Source organism: Camelus ferus, chromosome 19 (assembly GCF_009834535.1).
Source record: "Camelus ferus isolate YT-003-E chromosome 19, BCGSAC_Cfer_1.0, whole genome shotgun sequence".
Lineage (NCBI taxonomy): Eukaryota > Metazoa > Chordata > Mammalia > Artiodactyla > Camelidae > Camelus > Camelus ferus.
The window spans coordinates 36,269,584-36,291,946 of NC_045714.1; the positions used below are offsets into that span (position 1 = coordinate 36,269,584).

The 22,363-nt window shown below is 42.1% G+C and overlaps 1 protein-coding gene across 1 annotated transcript in view; it reads left to right on the forward strand.

The window, feature by feature from the left end:
* The first annotated feature begins 1,598 nt into the window (after positions 1-1,598).
* Positions 1,599-22,363, forward strand: part of MAPRE1 (microtubule associated protein RP/EB family member 1) — a 29,057-nt gene continuing 8,292 nt past the window's right edge. Inside the window, exons 1-5 of the mRNA XM_032462109.1 lie at positions 1,599-1,745; positions 6,171-6,294; positions 13,554-13,699; positions 15,803-16,010; positions 18,574-18,695. Coding sequence (XP_032318000.1) covers positions 6,174-6,294; positions 13,554-13,699; positions 15,803-16,010; positions 18,574-18,695 — 597 coding nt within the window. The 5' untranslated portion in view covers positions 1,599-1,745; positions 6,171-6,173. The remainder of the gene's footprint in view (positions 1,746-6,170; positions 6,295-13,553; positions 13,700-15,802; positions 16,011-18,573; positions 18,696-22,363) is intronic.

A 22,363-nucleotide genomic window follows, 5' to 3' on the forward strand; every position in this document is an offset into this window, starting at 1 on the left:
AGGCTATTCTTGATTCGGCTTTCTCCACTGCTGTCATCCCCCACGCCAATTCCTCCCTGACCCAAAATGGTTTTTAGGTACTGCTAACAACAATTCATTGACAGTAATTGAGAATTGACATGAATTGAAAGGGACTTAGGAATCACTAACATTTATTGAGCACATACTATGTGCTAGGAATGGTCTAAGAACATTATACACATCTCATTTGATTCTAACTCCTAGTAGAGTAAGGATTCGGATCCAGAACTGCTGGCTTTGCTACTTATGAAATTCACTCAGCCTGTTAGATTAATGAATGTCCTTGGATATAAGATGGGGGTAACACATTATATCGCCCAGAGCACTTATGAATATCTTTACTCAATTATCTGTGCTTTGCATCAACTCACTATAGTGCTAATATTACTACTATTGCTATAATCATTTGGTTACAGGGCTCTTTGCTGCATCCTCTTGTTTGTCTTTTCCTAGCCCAGCTCTTTTACTGGGTTAACATCTCATCTTTGAGAGCAAGTATCATCTCTGGGAAGTCTTCCCACATTGCTCAGGTGAGGTAAGGTCTCCTGGTGCTATACTCTTGAACCACTGCGTACCAGAGAGGCAAACCAGCAGTACTGGCTTAAGATATTGAAGTGCCTCCCGGCTGGTTGATAAGTAGCTCCTGCCCCAGCTCCCCACCCCATTCTTCCCTGAACATCTCCCTCTGCTTCTGCAACTAACTGGGTGAAACCCAGCCCAGAAGGGGCCACCAGGATCCAGCCCATGCAATGAAGTTGCCATCACTCCTGCCACATTCTGCTCCTGCCTAGCACTACATGTGGTTTGTAATTAAACAGTGATTTATGTGATGAGTTATGTGCTCTGCCTCCCCTGCTAGACTGGAAATTTTAAAGAGCTCAGAGGCTATGTCTGATTCTTGCTTACCGTTAAATCCCCAGGTCATAATTGATCAGTGAAAATACATGTTTGTTGAATACATGAATACATGTTATCTGGATAAGGAAATCTGCTCGAAACAGATTATCTTTTGTGATGCTGGGCAATTGACCCCTCTGAGCCTGTTTCCTCTTCTGTAAAGTGGGTATAATTCATCCTTTCCATAAGTCTCTATGGAGAACCTATGTATCAGGCTCTGGGAAACAGCGGCAAAAGAATTGAGAAGATCCTTGTTTCTGTGAAATTTATGTAAAGGCAGACAATAAAAGCATAAACAAGTAAGATGACCATACCGGTACTCAGAAAAAAATATGATGAGATTACAGGGTCATTATAGATAGTTACAGAATGTGTCTCTGAGGTGGGTCCTTCTTCAAAGCTCCTATCAATTTTTTTTAAATCCAATTTCCCATTTTTATATAAAGTCATTGTAAAACCAATTTTTTTGGCTACTAAGGTGGAGAATTTGTAACTGGATCCCGCCTTCTAGGCGGAGTCACACTGGCCCAAGGAGGGATCTCATTGGCTGAGGCAGGCCACGTGCCGCACAGCCCCGGCAGCCGGCGCCCCGCCCCTTGGGCACCTCAGCCGTCGATCAAGTATCGGGCTCCGCCCCCAGCTCGCGGCTTAGTCCCTCTCTATAAAAGGAGCCGGCGGGCAATGACGAGCCTCTACGTCGGCGCGTAGCCGGGTGGGGTGCGTGTGAGGTCATCGCGCGGGCGGCGGGCGGGGTCGGGCGGTTTGAACGAGACGAAGACGGAACCGGAGCCGGTTAGGGGCAGCGGACGCCGTCCAGCCGAGAGCTGGTGAGCCGGCCAGCGGGCACGGGGCGGCGGCCAGGGGGCGGCCGGGCGGGCCTCGGGCTGGGCAGGCGCCGGCGGGCCGTGCAGGCACTGCGGGCGGTGGCCGGGCCGCTCCTCACGGCCGTGCGGTTCGGCCGGGTGGGGGAAGGGCGGTGCCGTGACCCGGCGCGCGCGGGCTGGGCTGGGGGCGCGCGCTCCGCTCTGCCGTGGGGGCGGGGCCTCTGGCCGGAAGTGGGGGCTGCCCCTCGGCGGCGTGGGGGCTTATGGGCCGCGGCCGAGTTGTGGAACCCAGATATTGGTGGCAGGAGGTTCTTGGGTGGCCGGGCCGGGTAGAGGGCATGTGTGTGGTTAAGGGGGGTCCTGCTGGGAGCCCTGAGGACCCCCACTGTAAGAGGCCGGTGTCGCCTGATGGTTAAAAGAGTTAGGGTTTCGGGTTCAAACCTGGAGTCCCTGCTGTGCGGCCTTGGGCAGGTGCTTTAACTTCTCTGGGCCTCAATTTCCTTATGTGTAAAACGGAGGACAAAGATAGTACTACATACAGAAAGCTCTTGTCGCGATGCATAGCAAAAAGCACGCCAACTCAATGGAGTCCTTCCTTCATCAGGTGTTTGTGTAGGGCCCACTAGGTGCTGGGCACTGTGCTAAGCGCAGGCTGTACATCTGGGAGCAGGCAGGCAAAGGCTTACTCTCCAGGAGTCTGCGTTATGGTGGAGAGACAGGAAATAAGAAAATACGTGGAAGAGATAATTTCATATGGTTACTAGGAAGACAATATAACCGGGTGACAGGAACAATGCTTTTTCAGTACCAGCTTCACAGTTGGCCTGGGCAGCTGCAGGGCAGAGTTTGGCCTCTATCCCATTTTTGGACATGAGGATCCTGAAGACCATTGAAGAAAGGTACACCAGGCCTGCCAGCCACCTCTAATGGGGTATCTCTGAGAGTAGTAACGATAGTAGCAGGTAATTAGGCACTTGCTATGTGCCAGGCATTGTGTTAAGTGCTTGATGTGGCATTGTGTTATTTAATATCACATTGTCTCTAGGAGATACTATCTTCATTTAGCTAATTAGGGGACTGAGACTCTGGGAGGTAATTTGCTTTATGCTGTCCAGCAAGTGGCTGAACCCATGTCTGACTCTTGAGACCAGGCTCTTAACTTCTGCATTACGCTGCCTCCCTGAGTTTCAGTCTAGAGAACGTATTTCATCTAATGTGCCCTTTGTCGTGGTGTGTCACAGTGTGTAGAGGTTTCTGGCACATAGGGATGCTTAGGACATGCTGTGCTTTTCACTGAAGTGTTTTCACTTAGAGTCTCACCACTGCCTTGTGCAGAAGATATTGTTCACCTTTTACAGGTGAGTTGTTTGTGATCCAGGAAGGTGAAGTATCTAGGGTCACATTGCCTTTTGTTTTTTCTTTTTCTGGTGGCACTTTCCTCCTGCTCTTTCCATAGGGCTCAATGTGGTGCCTTGGACGTAAATAGTTGCTCATCAGCCAGCAGTGAATCAGAATGGGTTTGGGAGCTTGCTAGAAGAACTGCAGAGGGAAGAGAGATACCTGGAGAAGCTAGGGGAAGCTTTTTCAAGGCTATTTAAACCTGGATCAAGGAACCTTTGGTGGGGGTGGGGGGTGTGAGGTTTGCGTGGTGGTTCTGGGGTCTTCCACTGAAGCCAAGCAGTGGAATCCTCGTGGAGGAGGAGTGAGCTGTCGCTAGCTGTAGCTGAGGCTCTGAGAACTGGGCTCTGTTTTGACTGTATGGAAGAGCTAATTAAGTGGTTGAGTCAGTGGATGTTTATTGCACATCCACAGGGTGCCTAACCCCATGTATTTAGTGGTTGCAGAGTTTGCAGAGCACATGGGACCAGGTATTAATGTACTGCTAATGAAAGAGTTTTAAATTATATGATGATGAAAGGCCACTAACGTTTTCTGAGCTGGGGTGTGGTCAGGAGACACACGTGGCTTAACCAGCTGCTTACATTTTATGACAGCAGGACACACACAATACCCGATGTATGTATGAATGTTGCCAAAATAGATTACAAGTGCTCAGTCTGGGTCTGTGGTTTTTATTTGGATGTGTCTCTCCTTGGTACCTGATAATAGCATTTTGCACCCAGTGTGCAATTCATTTATTCTTTCATTCAGGGATTTTGAACAGGGGAGACACTTGATCTGATTTGTGATTCAGAATATTCTCCCTGCTGCTGTGAAAACAGATTGAGACAGAGACTAATTTGATGGCTGTTGCAGAGAATGGGGTGAGAGATGGTGGCGGCAGGTCTCCGCACTGTTTTTGACAATGGAGTTGGGAGAATGAGTGGGACAGGGTCCCTCCCTTCCCTGGACCTTGCTTGTTTAATGCGAAACCCAAGCTTAAAATTCTCAGCTCTTTGCATAGAGCAAATTGCCTGCCTGTCCAGGTCTCATCTGGGAATGATTCAGAAATGAAGAGATAATGACAATTGCAGAGGTTTGAATGAAGTACTGTAGGAACATAGGGATTAATTTCCCAGAGGAGTCAGGAGCTAAATTGTGTTGGCTCCTTGTATAACATGGTTTTATCATCTGAGTTTAATGTAAGAGTGTTGATACTTTGCTTTCTGAAAAAAGTTTATATTTGACACTGTCCTGCCAATCTGAAAACAAGTAGCATTTATTGAGCCCGCAGTGTGTAAGGCACTATGCCAAGTGCTGTGGGGGGACGGTGAATGTGGGGCTGGAGGGCACAGACCTGATAAGTCATTTATCTCTCCAGACCTCAGTCATCCGTGTTCATAAAAAGGGATTGAATGGGTAGATATCTGTCTTTAGCAGCCCTCACTTTCTGCAGCCATGTGACTCGGGAGGCAGAGGCTTGCAGGAGATAGGTGGGAGGACTAGCTAGTCACTGGAGGAGAGAAGTAAGAGAGCATGGGGTCCCATGGTGGTACCACTTTAGCTCTGAGTTTTTTCCCCCATTGGTAATACTGATGTTACATGAAGTGAGGAAAATTACGTGTCAAGATTTACTGAAATTTAGTGTTTTATAGTCATGTATCTTCATGGTAATTGCCCAGGGATTTCATTTAGCTCTGGATAAACCTGCCCTTATCTCATATTGCCTGAGTCTTCCCTTCCCACTGTCTGTTCTCTGCCAGCAGTCAGGGTGATCTTTTTCAAACTTCGGTGAGAGTGTGATTCTGCCCCACTTAAATCCCCACAACAGTGGGGATTTACAGTTAAAGAAGGTCTGAACTTCTTGCCATGGCCTGCAGGGTTGTAATGTGATCTGGCTTCTTTGCTTCTTTTCTCACTTCTTTTGCTGCTCTCCCTCCTGCTCACTGGGCTATAGCCACCCTTCTTCCAGATCTCCGCGTGGCTGCTTCCTTCTGATTCTTAAGCTCAAATGTTAACTTGGAGAGGCTTTTCCTGACCACATTTCCCTCCACCCCCATTGCCTGAATGGCCGATATGAAATGACATTTATGTATTTGGTCAGTGTTGAAGTTGCACTACTAGATAGTGCGCTCCCTGCCGACAGACAGCTTGTCTCTCCTTACTTGTTTCCTGCTCCCTAGAGCAGTGCTTCATAAATATTTTAGCTTATTATGTTTCTGTGTATTGTTTGGAATTTGGAAGCCTGGCAGAAAGGTGAGGGGCAGCCTTTTCTAGGGGAGAGAAAAGAATGTGGATGGTGGGGTTGGGTGGACTTGGCACTGGTTCTCAAGGCTTTTGTGTTGAGCCTCTCTTTCCTCATCTGTAAAATGAGGAGAATGAAGTGAGCCTCACAATGAATTGTTGGGTTAAGTGATAAATGTCTGGGAAGCTTCTGGTGCTTAGTAGGCCCGCAGCTGCTCTCCTGTCTTCAGGAGGCTCAACAGAGAATTGGTTACCAAGGGCTCTTCATTGTGAGGTCATTTGCCACCACCTTTGTGGTACTTAGGTTGTTGAAAAGCTTATTTTCTTTTTGATTATAAAAATAGACATAATCTTTAAAGAAAATTTGGAACCTTTATAGTGGAAACTGTAAAGAGAAATTAATAAAAGCCCACCATCTGAAGAAAACTGATGTAAACATTTTGATATGTTAATAGATAAACTTCGATTGACATTTTCTAAGCCGAGAATATTCTTGTGCATCAGCCTCCCTTCATAAAGCACTTTATCATCCCTTTACTTAGTGTCTCTTGTAGCTTAAAATTTTATACCAATCACATTAAGATGGGGCCTGAATTTAAGGCTGGCTGGTGTTGGGCAGTTCATTTCAGGTCATGTTTATGCATGGAAATCCAAGCTCATGGTTGGAATCTGAGTGTCTCTGATTTGGCCTGTTGGGGAGGAAGGTGAGGCTCCCACAGATCTGTTATGAGTGGCTTCAGGAGACATTGGTTCTTTCTTGCTACCTAATAATGTGAGCCTTTCTCATTTCTTCACATGCTGTAGAAGATGGCAGTGAACGTGTACTCAACGTCGGTCACCAGCGATAACCTAAGTCGACATGACATGCTGGCCTGGATCAATGAGTCTTTGCAGTTGAATCTGACAAAGATCGAACAGTTGTGCTCAGGTAAGAGAAATCCAGTAGACCCCTTTTCCAGGAGAGACTGCAGGTCCTTCATGGATGCACAGGCCTGTATCTGCAAAAGCCACAGACAGGTTTGGGTTTGATGTTAGAGCTGCCCCATTTCTTTCAGCCCTGCCCTGGTTCCACTTCTGAAAAGACTGCCTGCCCACTGTCTGGCTGTAGAGGCTGCATTCTGAGGCCTGCAGCTTAGCTCCAGGTTCTCTGTCTGCCCTCTTGCTCATCCAAATTTGAAATGCTTTATTTGAGAGAATAATTGTAATTGTTCTAGTTCTGTATTAGTTTATCAGTGGCTTTTCTTACTCCCAAGTAGCACAGGACCAAAGTTAGGCAAGTTGTACCATTTCACCCACAATTTTAGTGAACTACTACTTAATAAGAATCTGGCAGAGGTAATGATTTAAAACAATTATACTAATTGTATAACTTTTAGAAAACTAGAGAAGAAAATAAAAAATGCCACTAGTTTCATTATTCAGAGAAAGCCACTATTTGGATATTTTCTTTCACTTTTCTGTGCACAGATATATTTGTATATATTCCAGCTTTTTTCACTTTACGTTATATTGTGGATATTCTCTAGTGTCCTCCACTATCTTGGAAATACTTCTGTGTAATGGCTGTATACTATTTCTTTCTGTGGATATGGTGGAGTTATTTAATATCTTGCCAGTTTTTGGACATCTAGGTTATTTCTAACTTTTCCATTGTGAATAATGGCTAGGTGTGGTATCCTTTACCATAAATTTTATCTCTATTTCCCAGTGATTCCTAGGGATGGAATTACTAGATCAAAGGGTATAAACTTTAGGCTCTAGGTAATTATTTTTCAAAAAAGTGTTGTCAATTTCTACTTCCTCCAAAGAGTTCCTGTCTCAACCTTTTGTGAGGTCTGCTGACTGCCCCTGACTGTCCTGACATAAAAAGAATGTAACATGTAGAGTTATCCAAACTGGATTTGCCGTAGACAGGAGGTGAGGTCAAGAATATACCAGAAGAAGGGTGACCTGTATATCCTGGTGCTACTTAAATTCTTGTTCTTTGGATAGAGAATTAGAACCTTCAGCTTCTCCTAGTAATTAGAACAACAGTCATTTAATTGAACTTGTGTGCCAAGCGTATGTAAATACTTTTCAAGTATTTCTTCATTTTATTATCACTATACCTCTGCATGGTAGGGATATTTATTAACCTCATTTTACAATGAGGAGACAGGCTTAGAGAAACTGAGTAGCAAGTACAGAGTTATATGATCAAGAACAGATTTGAGGCTCGAAGTATTGTTCAATCAAGAGCTCACGTTCTTCAATCCCTGTAGCTTGCTCTCCAGACTTTTCTTTTACCAACTAGTGCCATTTGGATTGACTTAAATTATTGCTTTCATTTATATGAAAATTTTTTTAAATTCAGCTTTTGTACTTCCTTATTTTATAGCTGGGGCTTAGTCTTGGTCTTAGTTTCATTTGCTTGACTTCTTATTTCCGCTGTGAGATTGAATCTCAGTTTTATAGATAGTCAGAGAGAGGCCTGATGTGGAGTTGTACAGTGAGACAGTGGTGCCCAAGAGTCATACTTATTAAACATCAGTTACTTTGTTAGTCGTAGGCACTGGTTATTAGCCTTAAATCTCTGCTGCTTTCCCCCTGCTTTTTGTTAATTTCCTCAGTTTCATCACCACGTCCGCATTTGTTCAAGGTTTTTAAAGCAATGTTTGCCGCGTGATTAATGACTAATGTGGGGATGAGGTCACCTTAGTTTTCATTGGAGCCAGCTTTCTCACCAGCAATTTCTCCCTAAAATTTACCTCTTTCTATAAATATACTCCAAAGTGTATTTTACTTAGTTAATTCGGAAATGAGATCTCTTTTCATGTGTAAATAAGGTGTACATGTGCTGATCTGGCTCCAGATTTATCTCATTGGGGCAGAGCCTGTCATTGATAGTCAGGACTGGGCACGAAGAGGCTTCACTGCATGGCCCACACACTTTTTGCTATATACATACTATATCTTTTTAAAAGAATCATTTGAAGAGCTAAACAGATGTAAATTACATATAATGAATTATAATGATACTGTCTCATTAAAAATTTGTGAAGATTTTTAACTTTGCTTGCTACCTGCATTTTTGTTGTCCTAGATAAAGTACTTTTCCCCAGTAAAAAGTGGCAAGTGCAGAACATTTTGATTTGTAAACAAACGTTCATTCATTGCTAGTTCTCGTATGTGCTGTGTAGGACTTTTCTCAGAATACGCAGAATGTTGCACTGTGTTTCACATTGGTGTTTAGAAAATGGGGTCTTGGCTTCCAGTATGAGACCACACTGGATGAGCTACAGACATTGTCCCTGCAGAAGATCTGCTGCCAGGGGATTGGAGTCAGAGTGAGACTCCGCAGATCCTTCAGTTGACTGAGGCCCAAGGAGAATCCCAGTAGCCTTTAACACTAGTGCCTGTTCCGTCTTGATCTTCCCTCTGATGAGCAGAGGGTCACGCAGACCAAATTCTCTACTAAACACAAGCTCTGAAAGGGGTGAATAGGTTTTTTCCCTTGAGAGGGCAAAACTCTGAGGTGCTACACTATTAATGTGCTGGCTGCCTGTGAAATGGCTGTTTGTCAGCATTGTGGGCTCGCTGCCCCTAACAGTGAAATGAGCCTTTGCTTGGCTCTTGTAGTGAGATAAGGTGAGGGTAGCTTTCAGTGATAGAGTTGGCTGGTTGTTTCAAGATTTCATTACATTCTCTAGTCTCTCGTTCTGAAAGAGTTAGTCATCAAGTATTTTGGAAAGAAAGAGAGTGGTTCTGATGAGGGATTGCTTGTGTCAAAGGGGGGATGCTGGTTGCTTTCTGGTCCCTCTGCACTTTTCCATGGGCCTAGCACGGTGCTCTGAACGTGTGGAGTGGCCCTCACTGAATGTTCCTGGGTCCCCCTTGACTTCTTGTCTTCTCCCCTCCAGCCTGGTCTCCTTCATAGTTCCTATGCTGTACAGAAAGGAGAGGTGTTCAGATGCTCGCAGGCCAATGCTAGATTTCCTTTTCCCTCTGCTTATTGTGCGGCCCCGCCAGCCCTCGAGCGTGAATAAAACAATTTGTCAGTTTTGCTCCCAGAGCCACTCTGAGAGTGTGACACCTCTGACTTTGTTTTTCTCCTCATGTTGGCTCCCTTTTCCAGACACTGTATTTTGGGCCGTGATTCCACCATTCTTCCAGTGTCACAGGCCTGAGAAGCATCTTTTGAGGCTATTCACAAAGTTCTATGTCTTCTGCAGGATCTTCTGCAGGATCTAGCTCCTTAGTTTGCAGGTTGCTGCCACAGTGGCCTCCTAACCGGGCCCTAGGTTCCCTCCAGGGCCCTCACACCCACTACTCTCATTTTACCAAGATAGTCTGCAGCCTTTAGAAAAAACCTTTTTTTTTTTTTTTTGAGTAGCTCCTCTGCTGAAGTATCGCTTAAATTTTTTTGCCTAACTCTTCAAGCACCTCCTTGATTTTTCTTTGCATTAATTAAAGCAAAACAAAAGACAAGAAACTTATTTCCTTCTGATTATAAGTAGTTATGTCTTTGTTATAGAAATATATTAAGAAGAAAATCATAATCTTCTGTGTTGTCACAAGTTAGTGATAGTTATTGTTATCTCTTTTAGCTGTATTCCCCCCCCCCCCAATTCTGGTTTTATTTTTTGAGCTCTTATCATAGACCAGGCACTCTCCAAAATGCTTTACTTATATGTTACTTATTTATGTATAATCTGGAAGGTAAGGACTGTCATCCCCTTTTATAAACTGAGATAGAAAGGTTAAACAGCTTGTCCAAGGTTACTCATCTTAGCTGTACTTTGTATTTTCCATAAGTTCAAAACATAATTGACATACTATAGTCACACTATTTTTTGACTAACTTAAGGTCTCAAAGTGGTTTAAAATTTAAAAGAAACAAAGAGATAAACAGTGAAAAGTAAGCCCATCTGCTAGCCACCCAGTTCCCCCACCCAGAAGTAACCAGTGTTATCAGCTGGGTGGCCTCCAGAGAGATTCTGTGTGTACAAGCAGAAATATCCATCTGTCCATATTTTGTGTGTGTGTCTTCTCTTCCCCCCTTTTACACAAGTGCTAGTGTGTATATTCTGGAGAGTGTGCCATATTTTTATAGCAGGTGCCACTCTGCTTTCTTTTATGGCTGTGTAGTACCATGATTTCCTTGGATGAGTCCCCTATTGATGGGCATTTAGTTTGTTTCTAGTCTATTGCTATTGCAGACTGTTGCAGTAAGTAACAAATACAAGCACACATGTGTTGTACAGTTTTGTTTTCTGCTTTTAACATTAAAATTGGATTAATGTTTGCATGTTAAAATATCTGGAGGCTGACTTTTAATGTCTGCGTTAATGACACCTCACAGCTTTCTGTTTCCAAATTTTATTCATTCTTTAAAATGACTCACACCTCACCTACTCTGATGCCTGAACACTCTAACATTTAATAGTCAGTATGTTTCCTGTGTGTTAAAACTTTGAGAGTTCTTAATCTGGAGTTTTCTGATAGGAGGGCATCTATTCTGTGTAGAATGTTGATTCAGCTTTCAACTAATTCTCCAAGGGACCCTTGACCCGAAAGGGTTGAGAGCCAGTGCACTCTAGATACGACAGGGGCTGCGTGGTGCCCTTCTGTGTGCTCGCACCGGTCCCGGTAGGGATGGGCTGAGGCAGTCCGTGGAGACTTGCTAGTTGATGCCTTGACGCAGCTGGTACTGCCCTGAGTCTGTCTGCAGCTTCCAGCCACAAAGGGCATGGCCAATACACCTGCCACAGGCCACTGGGACAGCGGCCATCTACGAGGGGTCCTCTTCTAGCCCTGCTTACATTGCCAGCCTTTGTTACTAAGGCAGAGACTGGAAGGAAGGCCCTTTTTAACCTGTTCTGTACCCACTTAGGACATTTATAGGTCAGGAACTTTTGAGCCCTTTTGTGAAAAAGCAGCTGACAGACTTTTTTCTTTTAAGCATTTACCTTTTTTTTGTTATCTGATTATAAAAGTAATATTCATTGTAGCACATAATTAATATTTTAAAAAGAAATGGCCACTATTCAGTCATATTTGATATATAAAACAATAACTTCATATGGTTTAATATGAATCTTTTCTATGTATATATATTAAGATGGGTATTTTTACATATACAAAGACATTTTATAGATATGTTTTTGTGGATTTTTTTCTTTTAATAATAAATCTTGGTCTTTTCCCCAGAAAGTAAAAAAATACACATATGTTGAATGCTTGCATAATATTCTCTCAGGTGATGGTGTGTGAATTTATGTAATCGATTGCTCCTACTGTTGGACATGTAAGTTGTTTCCATTTTTTACTCCTTTGAATAAAGTTATGATAGAGGTTTCATGTGTAAATCTTTGCCCTATTTTTAAAAATTTTCCTTAGGCTGGATCCCCATGTGTTTATTAGATGTTTACATTTTCGTGTGTGAATTGTCCAGTTAATTTGTCTGTTTTTAGTTGAGGTCTCAGTGTTTACACACACACACACACACACACACACACACTCTTTTCAGTCAGTTAGAGTGTATCAGCATGGCATATCTTTTTTCCCCCAATCTGGGAAATGCTTCTTTATTCCACTGTAGGCTGTTCAAGATGGTGTGTAATGATACAGAAAAGAGCAGTGGACAGGGAGTCAGGATACTTGGGGTCTGGTTCTAAGCTTGCTGTCTGGCCTCTGTGGTCTTGGGCCACAGTTTTTGGTCCTCAGGTTTTAAATTTATAATAGCTCTAAGGGATCTTCTAGCTGTAAAATAAAAACTGAAAGTTTTTCAAGCAGATATTTTCTGAGTTAGATGACTGCTGCTTTTAAATGGTTTTGAATGGAAAGTCCCATGAAAGGCTTGAGAATACTGTGCATTTAATAAATGCACATTGTTTTGCTGTTCCAGAAAAAATACCTTCCATGTGTAAAGCAGTGCTGTGGATATAGATGCTTAATAGGTTCTCTTCTGTGTGTGTGTCTTTTAAGTTGAGTTGTGTGTATCAGGATCCAAAGCTAAATCTGTACAGTGCAATTGGTAAATTATGACTTTTAAATCTCTTTTAAAATATAATAGTCATCACTCTTCACACTATTAGTTTGTTAAAGAGACCTCTGGAATTTAGGGAGCTATTAGTTCTCCATTTAAAAAACATAAATATTGCTAATTTGGTGCCTGGTATATAGAATTCCCACAGTATATTTTTATTGGTTGAGTAAATAAATCAGACACTGAAGAATCAGGCTTTCACTTTCTGATGCGCCTTTCTAGTAAGAATGTCACTCTGGTCATTGAAGTGCTTCTGCTTTCTTTGCATCTTTGTAAAAATAATGATAATGGCACTTTTTTCTAATGCTGGAACTGGTAGGGAGCCAGTTTGGCCTGATGTAAAAATAAGTTGAATATGCATATTATGGCAGCCTTGTTCTGCAGAACACCTATTGCTTAGTTGCTGGGTTTCTTGCCTCCTTTCCTGAAAGGGCAGTAAGTGCACATGAATCCTGCCCTGTATTAGGAGAGTGCAGTTTGGTGGGCATTAGAGAAATAACATGCCTGGAAATTTTAAGTGCCAAGAAAACACTTTTTGGGGGTGGCGATGGATAAAAATGGACACGTGGAGGAAGGAGTGAAATTGGGGAACAAATGGAATGAAATATATGCAGTAATTTCTTATAATGACCTTTAAAATGAAAAAAATTTAAGACACAAAAATGTCTTCTATTCAACTTTGTTTATAAAATGATAGGTTAAGTTTATTTAGAGATGGGAAACAGATATCATAGAAAAAAACATTTTTTTAACCTAGGTCAGAGGAAGGATCTTTGAAATAGTGGGGAAATCCCTCCTCCTGCCAGCATTCATTTTTCTTTGTAGTTGTTTTATTGTCATGCTGGTTTCTTATAAAGAAAAGTTTTAAAATTTCATAGAAACATTCCTTTTTCTCGTCATAGCATTCCAGGTTGCAAGTGTGTTGTAGAACTTACCAGGTAAAACCATAGTCTTGTTAGTTAAAAAATTGACTTTGGGAAAAAAAAAATTGACTGAAGTCATGTGATAATGAAGCGTTTGGGTTTTGTGTTTCCACTTTACAGCTTTTAAAATTGTATATGGATTAAATGAGTTTGAGTAAATTTTCACCCTGCTTTGTTAGTAGCTACTGCATTTAGTGACCTAGTGTGTATTTTCTTCTTTTGTTGTTGTTCCTTCAGGGGCTGCCTATTGTCAGTTTATGGACATGCTGTTCCCCGGCTCTATTGCCTTGAAGAAAGTGAAATTCCAAGCTAAGCTAGAACACGAATACATCCAGAACTTCAAAATACTACAAGCAGGTTTTAAGAGGATGGGTGTTGACAAAGTAAGTAAATTTTATTCTTTCATTTAGGTTGTTTCTTAACTAGTGATAATTACTGGGAGGGAGGGCATAGCTCAAGTGGTATAGAGTATGCTTAGCATGCTTGATATCCTGGGTTCAATCCCCAGTACCTCCTCTAAAAACAAATAAATCTAACTACCCCTCCACAAAAAAACTAAGGAATTAAGAAAGGCTTACCTGGATGGATGGTCACCCTAACTACATGGAATAATTTAGTCTTTGATCAATATTGTTTTTAATATATCTCATAAATATTATTTTTAAGTGTTAATAAGCAAAATTCTATGAAACTCTTGTGAAAATTATTTTAAGAACAATATGTGAAATACTAATTTATATGCCAATAAAAAAAAAACTAGTGATAATTACTGAGGATACAGATGCTGGCCCATTACTTTGGACATTTTCTTCTTTTCTCAATTTATATAGTTATCTTTTCTCCAGTTAACAGAATTTACTGGGAGCAAAGTTTCCCTCTGCTCTCCTACCCCCTTGCTGTCTTCCTTCTTCATTTTGAAGTTGGTAACTTTGTGAAGAATTAACCTGTAAATCTACCTGTAAATTTTTTTTTTAATTACTGTTTAGTCTATTAATCTGACATCTGACTCCTTTAATCTCTGGATTTACTTCTGTAAAGCATACCATATGGTAGAATAAGTAGTTCTAACAGACAAGATTCTAGAAATACTTGATTTTTATAGCAAGATACAAAGAAGATTGCTGGTGGGTGCTAGGAATTTCCCACTTGCCCCCAAGCTTATTTGAAGGTATCAAAAACACAGTCCACCAGGTTTCATTAGGACAAATATCCCTGATTTAGGAGATAATAGATTATTGCAGAATTATGCAGTTATTCCCCACCCCCATTAGAAGGGCCTATCCTTTTTTTTTTCTTTTTTTTTTTTTAGGGCTTATCCTTTAAAAAGCCATTTTGGGGGGGTAAACTTTTTTAAGTAAAGCTTGTAATCACCCCCTAGTTAGCTACTGTATGCTGTATCTGGTTTCTACGTACCGTGAAGTCAGTCTTTTTATTTTAGTTTTGTCTGTGTGCAGTATATAAAATAGGCATTTGTACTGTAAGAATATCATTTGGTTACCAGGCATAATTTTAACTAGGTGTAGTTTATTATATAGAATAATTTTTTCTTTCATGGCATTTATTTTTTTTGTATAAGGAAAATTTCTGAAGTATATAAAAATAGAGGGAAAGGTGCAATGATCCCCCATGTACCTCAGTGATTATCAACTCAAGGCCAGTTTTATTTCATTTATACCTCTACCCCACCCCCTGTTCTCATGGATTATTTTGAAATGAGTTCCAGATGTAACATTTTATTTGTAAATGTTTTGGTGTCATACAAAGAAGTTTTTAAAAATTTATTTGCTCAGAAAGGTGATACAGTTCAGATTATTATGTATATTCTTTTTTTTTAAAATAAAAGTATCATTGCAACTGGAATCCTTTGAGAATTAGAAGATAGTTGAGTTGGACTGCAGTCCAACCATTTGAAGTAATACCTGATAGCACAGTATTCTTCTATAATAAAAAAAAAACGTAGAGGGTCTTTTAAAGTATGTTTTAATAGGATTGGAATTACTTGAAAAACATACCATTTTGTGGAAGTCTATTCCAGGACTGATTCTGTACCTTGACCTACTTTAAGATAATTTTATTTTAAAACACATCTCATAGACACCTGTGGTTAGTTTGTGCTATGGATTTCATACTCTGACAGGCACTGTGGCCATGCAACTTACACGGGAGATTTACTCTTTACAGTGGAATGACATGTCTAAGGATGTGTTTGGATATGTGACTTATATATGATACTTGCTTTTTTGCATTTCTGATTTCTTCTGATGGATTTGGAGGGTGTTTGGCAGGTGTAAGTTCTCTGTGGAGGAAACTGAATGAAACTTGCTCTACAAACTTCTGGGGGCTTACTGAGCACTTAGTCTTGCCTCTAAAAAAAATTTTTTTTTCTCCTTTTGGCAGAGCTTTGAACTGATTTGATGATTGGATATGTTTGATACTTGCCAAAAACCTCTTGCTTTGGGCTCAACAATCTTGATGTTTCTCTGCAGATAATTCCTGTGGACAAATTAGTAAAAGGAAAGTTTCAGGACAATTTTGAATTCGTTCAGTGGTTCAAGAAGTTTTTTGATGCAAACTATGATGGAAAAGATTATGACCCTGTAGCTGCCAGACAAGGTCAAGAAACTGTGGTGGCCCCCTCCCTTGTTGCTCCAGCTCTGAACAAACCGAAGAAACCTCTCAGCTCTAGCAGTGCAGGTAAAAAAAACCACACACACACAAAAACACCATTTCCAAGTAATAATACTCCAGATATTCATTCATTGATTCATACATTCAATATTCAACCAGAATTTTTGGGGTAGCTATAGGCTTAGGGAGCTTAAAGAGCATAAACCCAGTCATGTGGCGGGAGCATGGATTATGGCATCAGGGCCCTGTGTTTGTTCTTAGATCTCTGGAGCCCTGTGTAGTCCATTTCACCTCTTCTCCACTGTTTCCTCTGTAAAATGGGAATTTCAATACTTGCCCCAGAGGGTTGTTCTTAAGACTTGAATGAGTTATTGTACATGATTTTGCCAACACTCTGTATGGAATAGAAATCCCTTGGGTTAGCTCATATTAAAGAGATCTTTAGTTTGAACACAAGGGCGTTTCACAGAGCCCTAGGATAGGAAGTTACAACCAGACCTGAACTCCCAGGAACCGCAGAACTTTCTAGGTCTCTTGAGGATTGCTCTTGGCTCTCTGCATCATTGTTCCGTCTGCAGGTCAGCTTCCTGTGCTTACCACTTCCCTGCCCTCCCTCGAACTTCAGCTGCTTAGTGGTGTTGGCTTGCTGTGATACCAGCAGAATCTGGGAGGCAAGGGGAGGGTGTTGCTACAGACCTTCTCTAAAAGGTCTTGGCCTGGTAGGTTTCCCAAGGTGTGTTTGCAGTACTGTACTTACAGAACATATGTATACTTCGGAACAGGGTAGGTGTTCGTTAGTTGCTAATTTCTTCTTTCCAGAAGGTTTCAAGAACATTAGTTAGAGCCACATAGTACCCTGAGAGAGACTAATCTACCTGGTAGGTAGAGAGGGACATTGAGTACTTTTTAATTTTAATGACTTTATTATGCTATGATTCACTTACCATACAATTCACCCATTTAAAGTACACAACTGAATGGTTTTTAGTATATTCTCAGTGTGTTCAGCTATCACCATAATCAATTTTAGAACATTTTCACTACCCTAAAAAAGAAACGTCATATGTTCCTGATAACTGTCACTTCCTATTTTCCCCTGACTCTCCTCCTTCGTCACTAGCCCTACGCAGCTGCTGATCCACTCTCTGTCTATGGAGTTACCTATTCTGAATATGTTATATAAATGGGATTCTAGAATATGTAATGTTTTGTGTCTGGCTTCTTTAATTTAGTGTAGTATTTTCAAGGTTGATCCATGTTGTAGCATATGTCAGTACTTTATTCCTTTGTATGGCTAAATAATATTCCATTGTATGACTGTAGCATGATTTATTCATCAGCTGATGATCATTTGGGTTGTTTCCATTTTTTAGCTCTTCTGAGCAATGCTGCTGTGACTATTTGTATACAAGTTTCTTTCTGTGGGCATATGTTCTCATTTCTCTTGGATTCAAGAGTAGGTACTCTTGGGAAAAAAAAAAGAGTAGGTACTCTTGGAGCAGAATTCTTGGGTCATGTGGTAATTCTGTGTTTAACCTTCTGCCAAACTACCTGACTCTTGTTCAGAGTGGCTGAACCATTTTACATGCCCATCAGCAGAGTATATGAGGGTTCAGATTTCTTCATATATTGAGTATTTTTATTCTTTAGCTTGTTAGAATGGGGAAGTGTGTAGATAATCCTGTGCAAATTTCAGGTGCTGCCGACAGGCATGTGGAGACTTGCATTATGCATTTAGTCCTCAGGGTAAACATATACTAGAGATCCTCTAGGGAAAATGCCTGTTACTATGGGTGAAAGGCATTATGGTTATTGGGCAGTTTGGGGTGACAGGACGATCAAATATTTCTAAGCCTGGCATAACATACAAGCTTTACAAAATAATTGCTGAATGAATGAATAAAACCATGAAATTTACCTTAAGATAGATTGTTCTTGATTATTCTTATTTTAACTTGTAGATAGGTTGACCCCTTTACCTCTTTTTCCTTGTCTTTGCTTTTGCCCATTCTTACTGAGAGAAGCCTATAAATCCTTGTCACTGTGCTGCTTTTCTCTCCTAACCCTTCTAAACACCCTCTGAAAGTTAAGCAAGATACGGGTTTTGAAGTCAGTAGTGGTCAGAGCAGTCTCTACCCCCGCCTCTTCCCAATCCAAGGAGCCCGAGGTTCAGAGTTCGGAGGCACCTTACTTTCCAGATGGGGAATCGTGGGCACCCTGCAACAGCTGGGACTGTGAGCTCCTGGCGTGAAGTTTTCCTTTGCTGCGTAAAGCTGCCCTGTTTGTGAATTTGGTTGGAGCTGCATTAAGGAAGATCATCCAAATGTGCCCGAATGACTTTGCCTCTTTCAGATGATAGTCCTGTTCACCCCAGTGGAAAAAAGACCACACAGAAGGACTTAGTCCCAGCACGAAAGATCGTGACTAAAATTGGTACTTATCTGTGCTACCAGGATGAAAAACCACTTTGGGCAAACACGAGGGTGCTGTTTTGCATGCTGGGCTCTCTACGTTGGGTCCCCTCACATAGCTGTGGAGGGCAGTTGATCACAGCTTCCTCTTGTTGTCTGGTGGGTTCTTTTTTGTCATGAAATTTTTCCTCTTAAAAAACTACGTCTGCTCCTCTTAGCTCCCCAGAGGCCCATTGCAACACACAGAACTACTGCAACCCCTAAGGCTGGCCCGGGTGTGGTGCGGAAGAACCCCGGTGTGGGGAATGGGGATGACGAAGCAGCCGAATTGATGCAGCAGGTAGGCACTTCCTGTGTTCAAGACAGGAGGCATTAGAGGGGAAAGGGCTCTTGCTGCCCTGACCAGGGGAGGCTTGTCCGTGTTCTTGTTGAAAGACCTGCCTTGTCTGTGTAGAAAAGCAGTCCTCATGACGTGTGTGAGCACTTCGGGTGCTGTGTGGGGACTGTGAGCGTGGAGGTGGGGGACGGTATCAGGCATTTCTGAAATCTGTTAGTGTGACAGAAACCAGTGTCTGTTTGGAAACCCGTCCATACAATAGAACCCTGTTAAAAGTCTCTGGAACGCTGTCAGGGTTCTGTGGGATTTGGAGAATGTCTATTGAATTTTGGCTCTGGCAAAAGATAAAGGAGAGATAACTTTCTAAATAATAATTTGAAAAAGATTCCGCAGTCTGTCTCTGCTGAAGTCTGGGCTCACTAGAGAATTAAGTTGAGAATGGAAGTGGTATGAAAACTTGTTGCTTTTGTGCTTAATAGGTCAGTGATTTGAAATGTCTTCCTTGGGATTAGTTAAATATCCTGAAGGTACTTGGTAGAGTCTCTGTGAATCAGAACAAATTTTAAAACTTTTAGACATTTTCTCACTAATTCTTATAGTTGTTTCATTTGTTCCATTGCTTTTGGATGATTTTGTTGATTAATTCCAGTTTTAAAATCAAGAATGCTCTGTGATTCCTGTGAGTTTGGGATTGAAGCTTTTTACTTTCCTAAAAGCCAAGTCCTAAAGCCCAGGGGAAATGGCCTCACTTTAATCCAGAACCTCTTGTGACCCAGACCGTAATCCTAGGAAATCAGGACATAAAAGCCTGCCCAAAGATCACATTTGGTTTTTTTCATTCTTTGATTTGTGTGTGCCCCATGGTCATAGGTGCCTCTGGAGTATGGAGATGACTGGGTCACCACCCCCATGGTTTGGTTGCCTCATGCACCCTCTAGGCACTGGCACCATAAGTACAGAAGTCCTGGAGAGTAAGGAGACTTCTGTGACTGTTGGTTCCAGGCATGGGTAACAACACAAAGCAGTCTCAGGGAAAAACGGGGAAGAGTTGTTCATGGCCAGACATGGTGACCAGCACAGGGTTGGCCTTATGCTCTCCGGGAGATGATGCAGCGGCTTCTGTGGGACCCGCTGCTCAGCTGGGTCCTCTGTGAGGGAATGCCACCTTCGGGTTGTGTGGATTTGGGGATGATTCTGGTGCTCCCACTTCTACTTGGGGCAAGGCAGTTAACCTCTCTGAGTGCACTGCTGCGTGTGCAGTGGGGCTCATACTTTGATCATGAGCTGATGTTGTGTCAGGTGCCTTAAAGTGTGGGATAAATGGGGTAAATGGCAGTGGGTGAAAGACAGTTGTGGTTACTATGGTTCTTGTCTGTGGTCTTGATAGACTGACATGGTTTCTAACATGAGTTTTAAAAGTTCACAGGAATCAGATTTTTTTGGTGAAATGAACAGATGTTAATAGCAAAAACAAAACATTTTTAGAGTGTGCACGCCATTGCTCTCCTAAGCACTTTGCTTTTGCGGCAGCCCTGTGAAGTGTTACAGAGAAGGACAGTGCGGCTCAGAGAGGTTAAATAGCCTGACCTGGGGTTTGGACCCAGGTCACAGCTAGCTTGTCCAGCCCTGCCTTGGAATTAATTTGTTTGGCTTGCAAAGAGTTTTTATTTTTATTATTATTATTTTTTAATATGAAGGATTTTAGGTTCTCTCCAGGTTGCCGAAGTCCTGCGCACACCCTGTTCCTGAATCCCATGGTCATTTACATGATCTCTCTAACCCTGAAAGTATTTGAAGTGATGGCCCTTGATGAAGTTGTGGAGGTCTGGAGGACACAACCGATGTGGAAAATAGAGCCACGTGGGCTTGGTAGGCTAAGAGAAGAGCAGTGTATTCTACACAAGTTATGTTGTGGTGGTCATAGCATTAGGAGAACTGCAGTGATTCCACATTCTTAAGTTGTCCTGGAGAAATTTACTTCTGGTTGATTTTAGTCTTAAGTAGTGCTGTTCAACAGAAATAGAATGCAAACCAGAATGTGAGGCACATATATAAATTAAAATTTTCTAGTAGCCACATTGGAAAAAGTAAAAAGAAACAGATTAAACTAATTCTAATAACACATTATTCAATATATCTAAAATACTAGTGTTCTGACATGTGATCAGTACAAATAATTGTCAGATGTTTTACATTTGACCACTGTACTAAATCTTTGAAATCCAATGTGTATTTAATGTTTATAGGCTGTCTCAATTGCACTGGCCACATTTCAAGGGCTCAGGAAGCCTTGTGTAGTTCATAGCTACCATATTGGCCAGTGGAAGTTTGAAGTGTTTTCCTTGGGCTTCTCAGGTTATAGCTATTACTTCACTGTAAGGCATGGCTCTAAGAGTGACATTGATTGCTAGCTATAGATTTTTAGTAACCTTATAAATAGAGGAGTACCAGGTGAAAGCTGGTGACTTAGTGTATGGTTATTGTTTTTTTGGAGTCACAGTTACTGAGTGGTGTCAGGGAGAACTGCTGCTTTGGCCTTGGTGGGGCCTGGAGGGCTGGGTTCTGGTGCCCTTGACGACTGGTAGGCCAGAGAAGGTTTCAGTGAGTTTGTGAGGGAGGCACTAGTGGAACATGCGTGTACAGGTGGATTCCAAGGTAGCGTGCCTCAGTAAGGCTTTTGACTTCCTTTTCCTTCTTTCCTTTTCATGTGATTAGAAGGCCTCTTCCTTGGCCCTTGGATCTTGGAGTTGAAGATCCAAGGCAGTTTCCGCTTGGCGGGGTTAGTCACCTCTTGCCCTTTTATCCCCTTCGTACTCCACTTTGAGAGTAACTGATAGTTTAAGGAGAGGTGACAAGCAGCAGTAAGAGCAGGGGTGGGGAGAATGGGGGCAGATGGATGGTTTCGTTTTGCTTGGTACTAGGTAATGATAGTACTTTATTGAAACTTTCAGTTATTTTTAAAAGTGATTTCTGTGACTGCGAAAGGAAAAGTGAAAGGTATCTGGAACCTTGATTCTGGTTTGGTCTGTTCAGGCCTTTGATGATGAACATTGAAGTTAAGTCTTTGACAAAATGGTCCTGGTGGCTCTAGTCACCTGCTTCTCATCTCTGGATGCTTCTTGACTGCAGGTTATGAAGGGGCGCTTCCTTCCACCCTGGATGGGGCTTTGGTTGGGTCTCACTTCTTTGTCGGCTGTGGGGAAGCCGGCTAAGCTGTTTGCTTCAGTTTCTGCAACTAGAAGTTCAGGTGGACTAGATTTCGGTGGTGCCTTCTGGCTCTCAGAATTCCCTGCTATCCAAATTGTTCTTAGTGGCTGCACCTGTGATTTCCTGGCTCACCTTTCAGGAGTGTGCCTGGTTCCTATTCCCTCACCTTTCCGTGTGGCCCCAGCCTATAAGGCCTGTGAGGATTTTGTGCTACACCATATGCCATATAATTTGCATTTAGTGAAAATTAAATTGAATTCGCATGTCAAGAGATTTGAATATACTGGAATGAAGATGCACTGTGCTTAACATACACAAAGGACCGTGAGGGTTGTCGGGACTTTTACTACTCTTGTCTGGATGAAGTCCTGGCCCGAGCACTGAGATTTATTTCTTCCTTGCCCCTTTGTGGAAATTAGAGGCCCTCCGTGGGAGCCTGCAGCATATGTGGTGAGCTGAGAAGA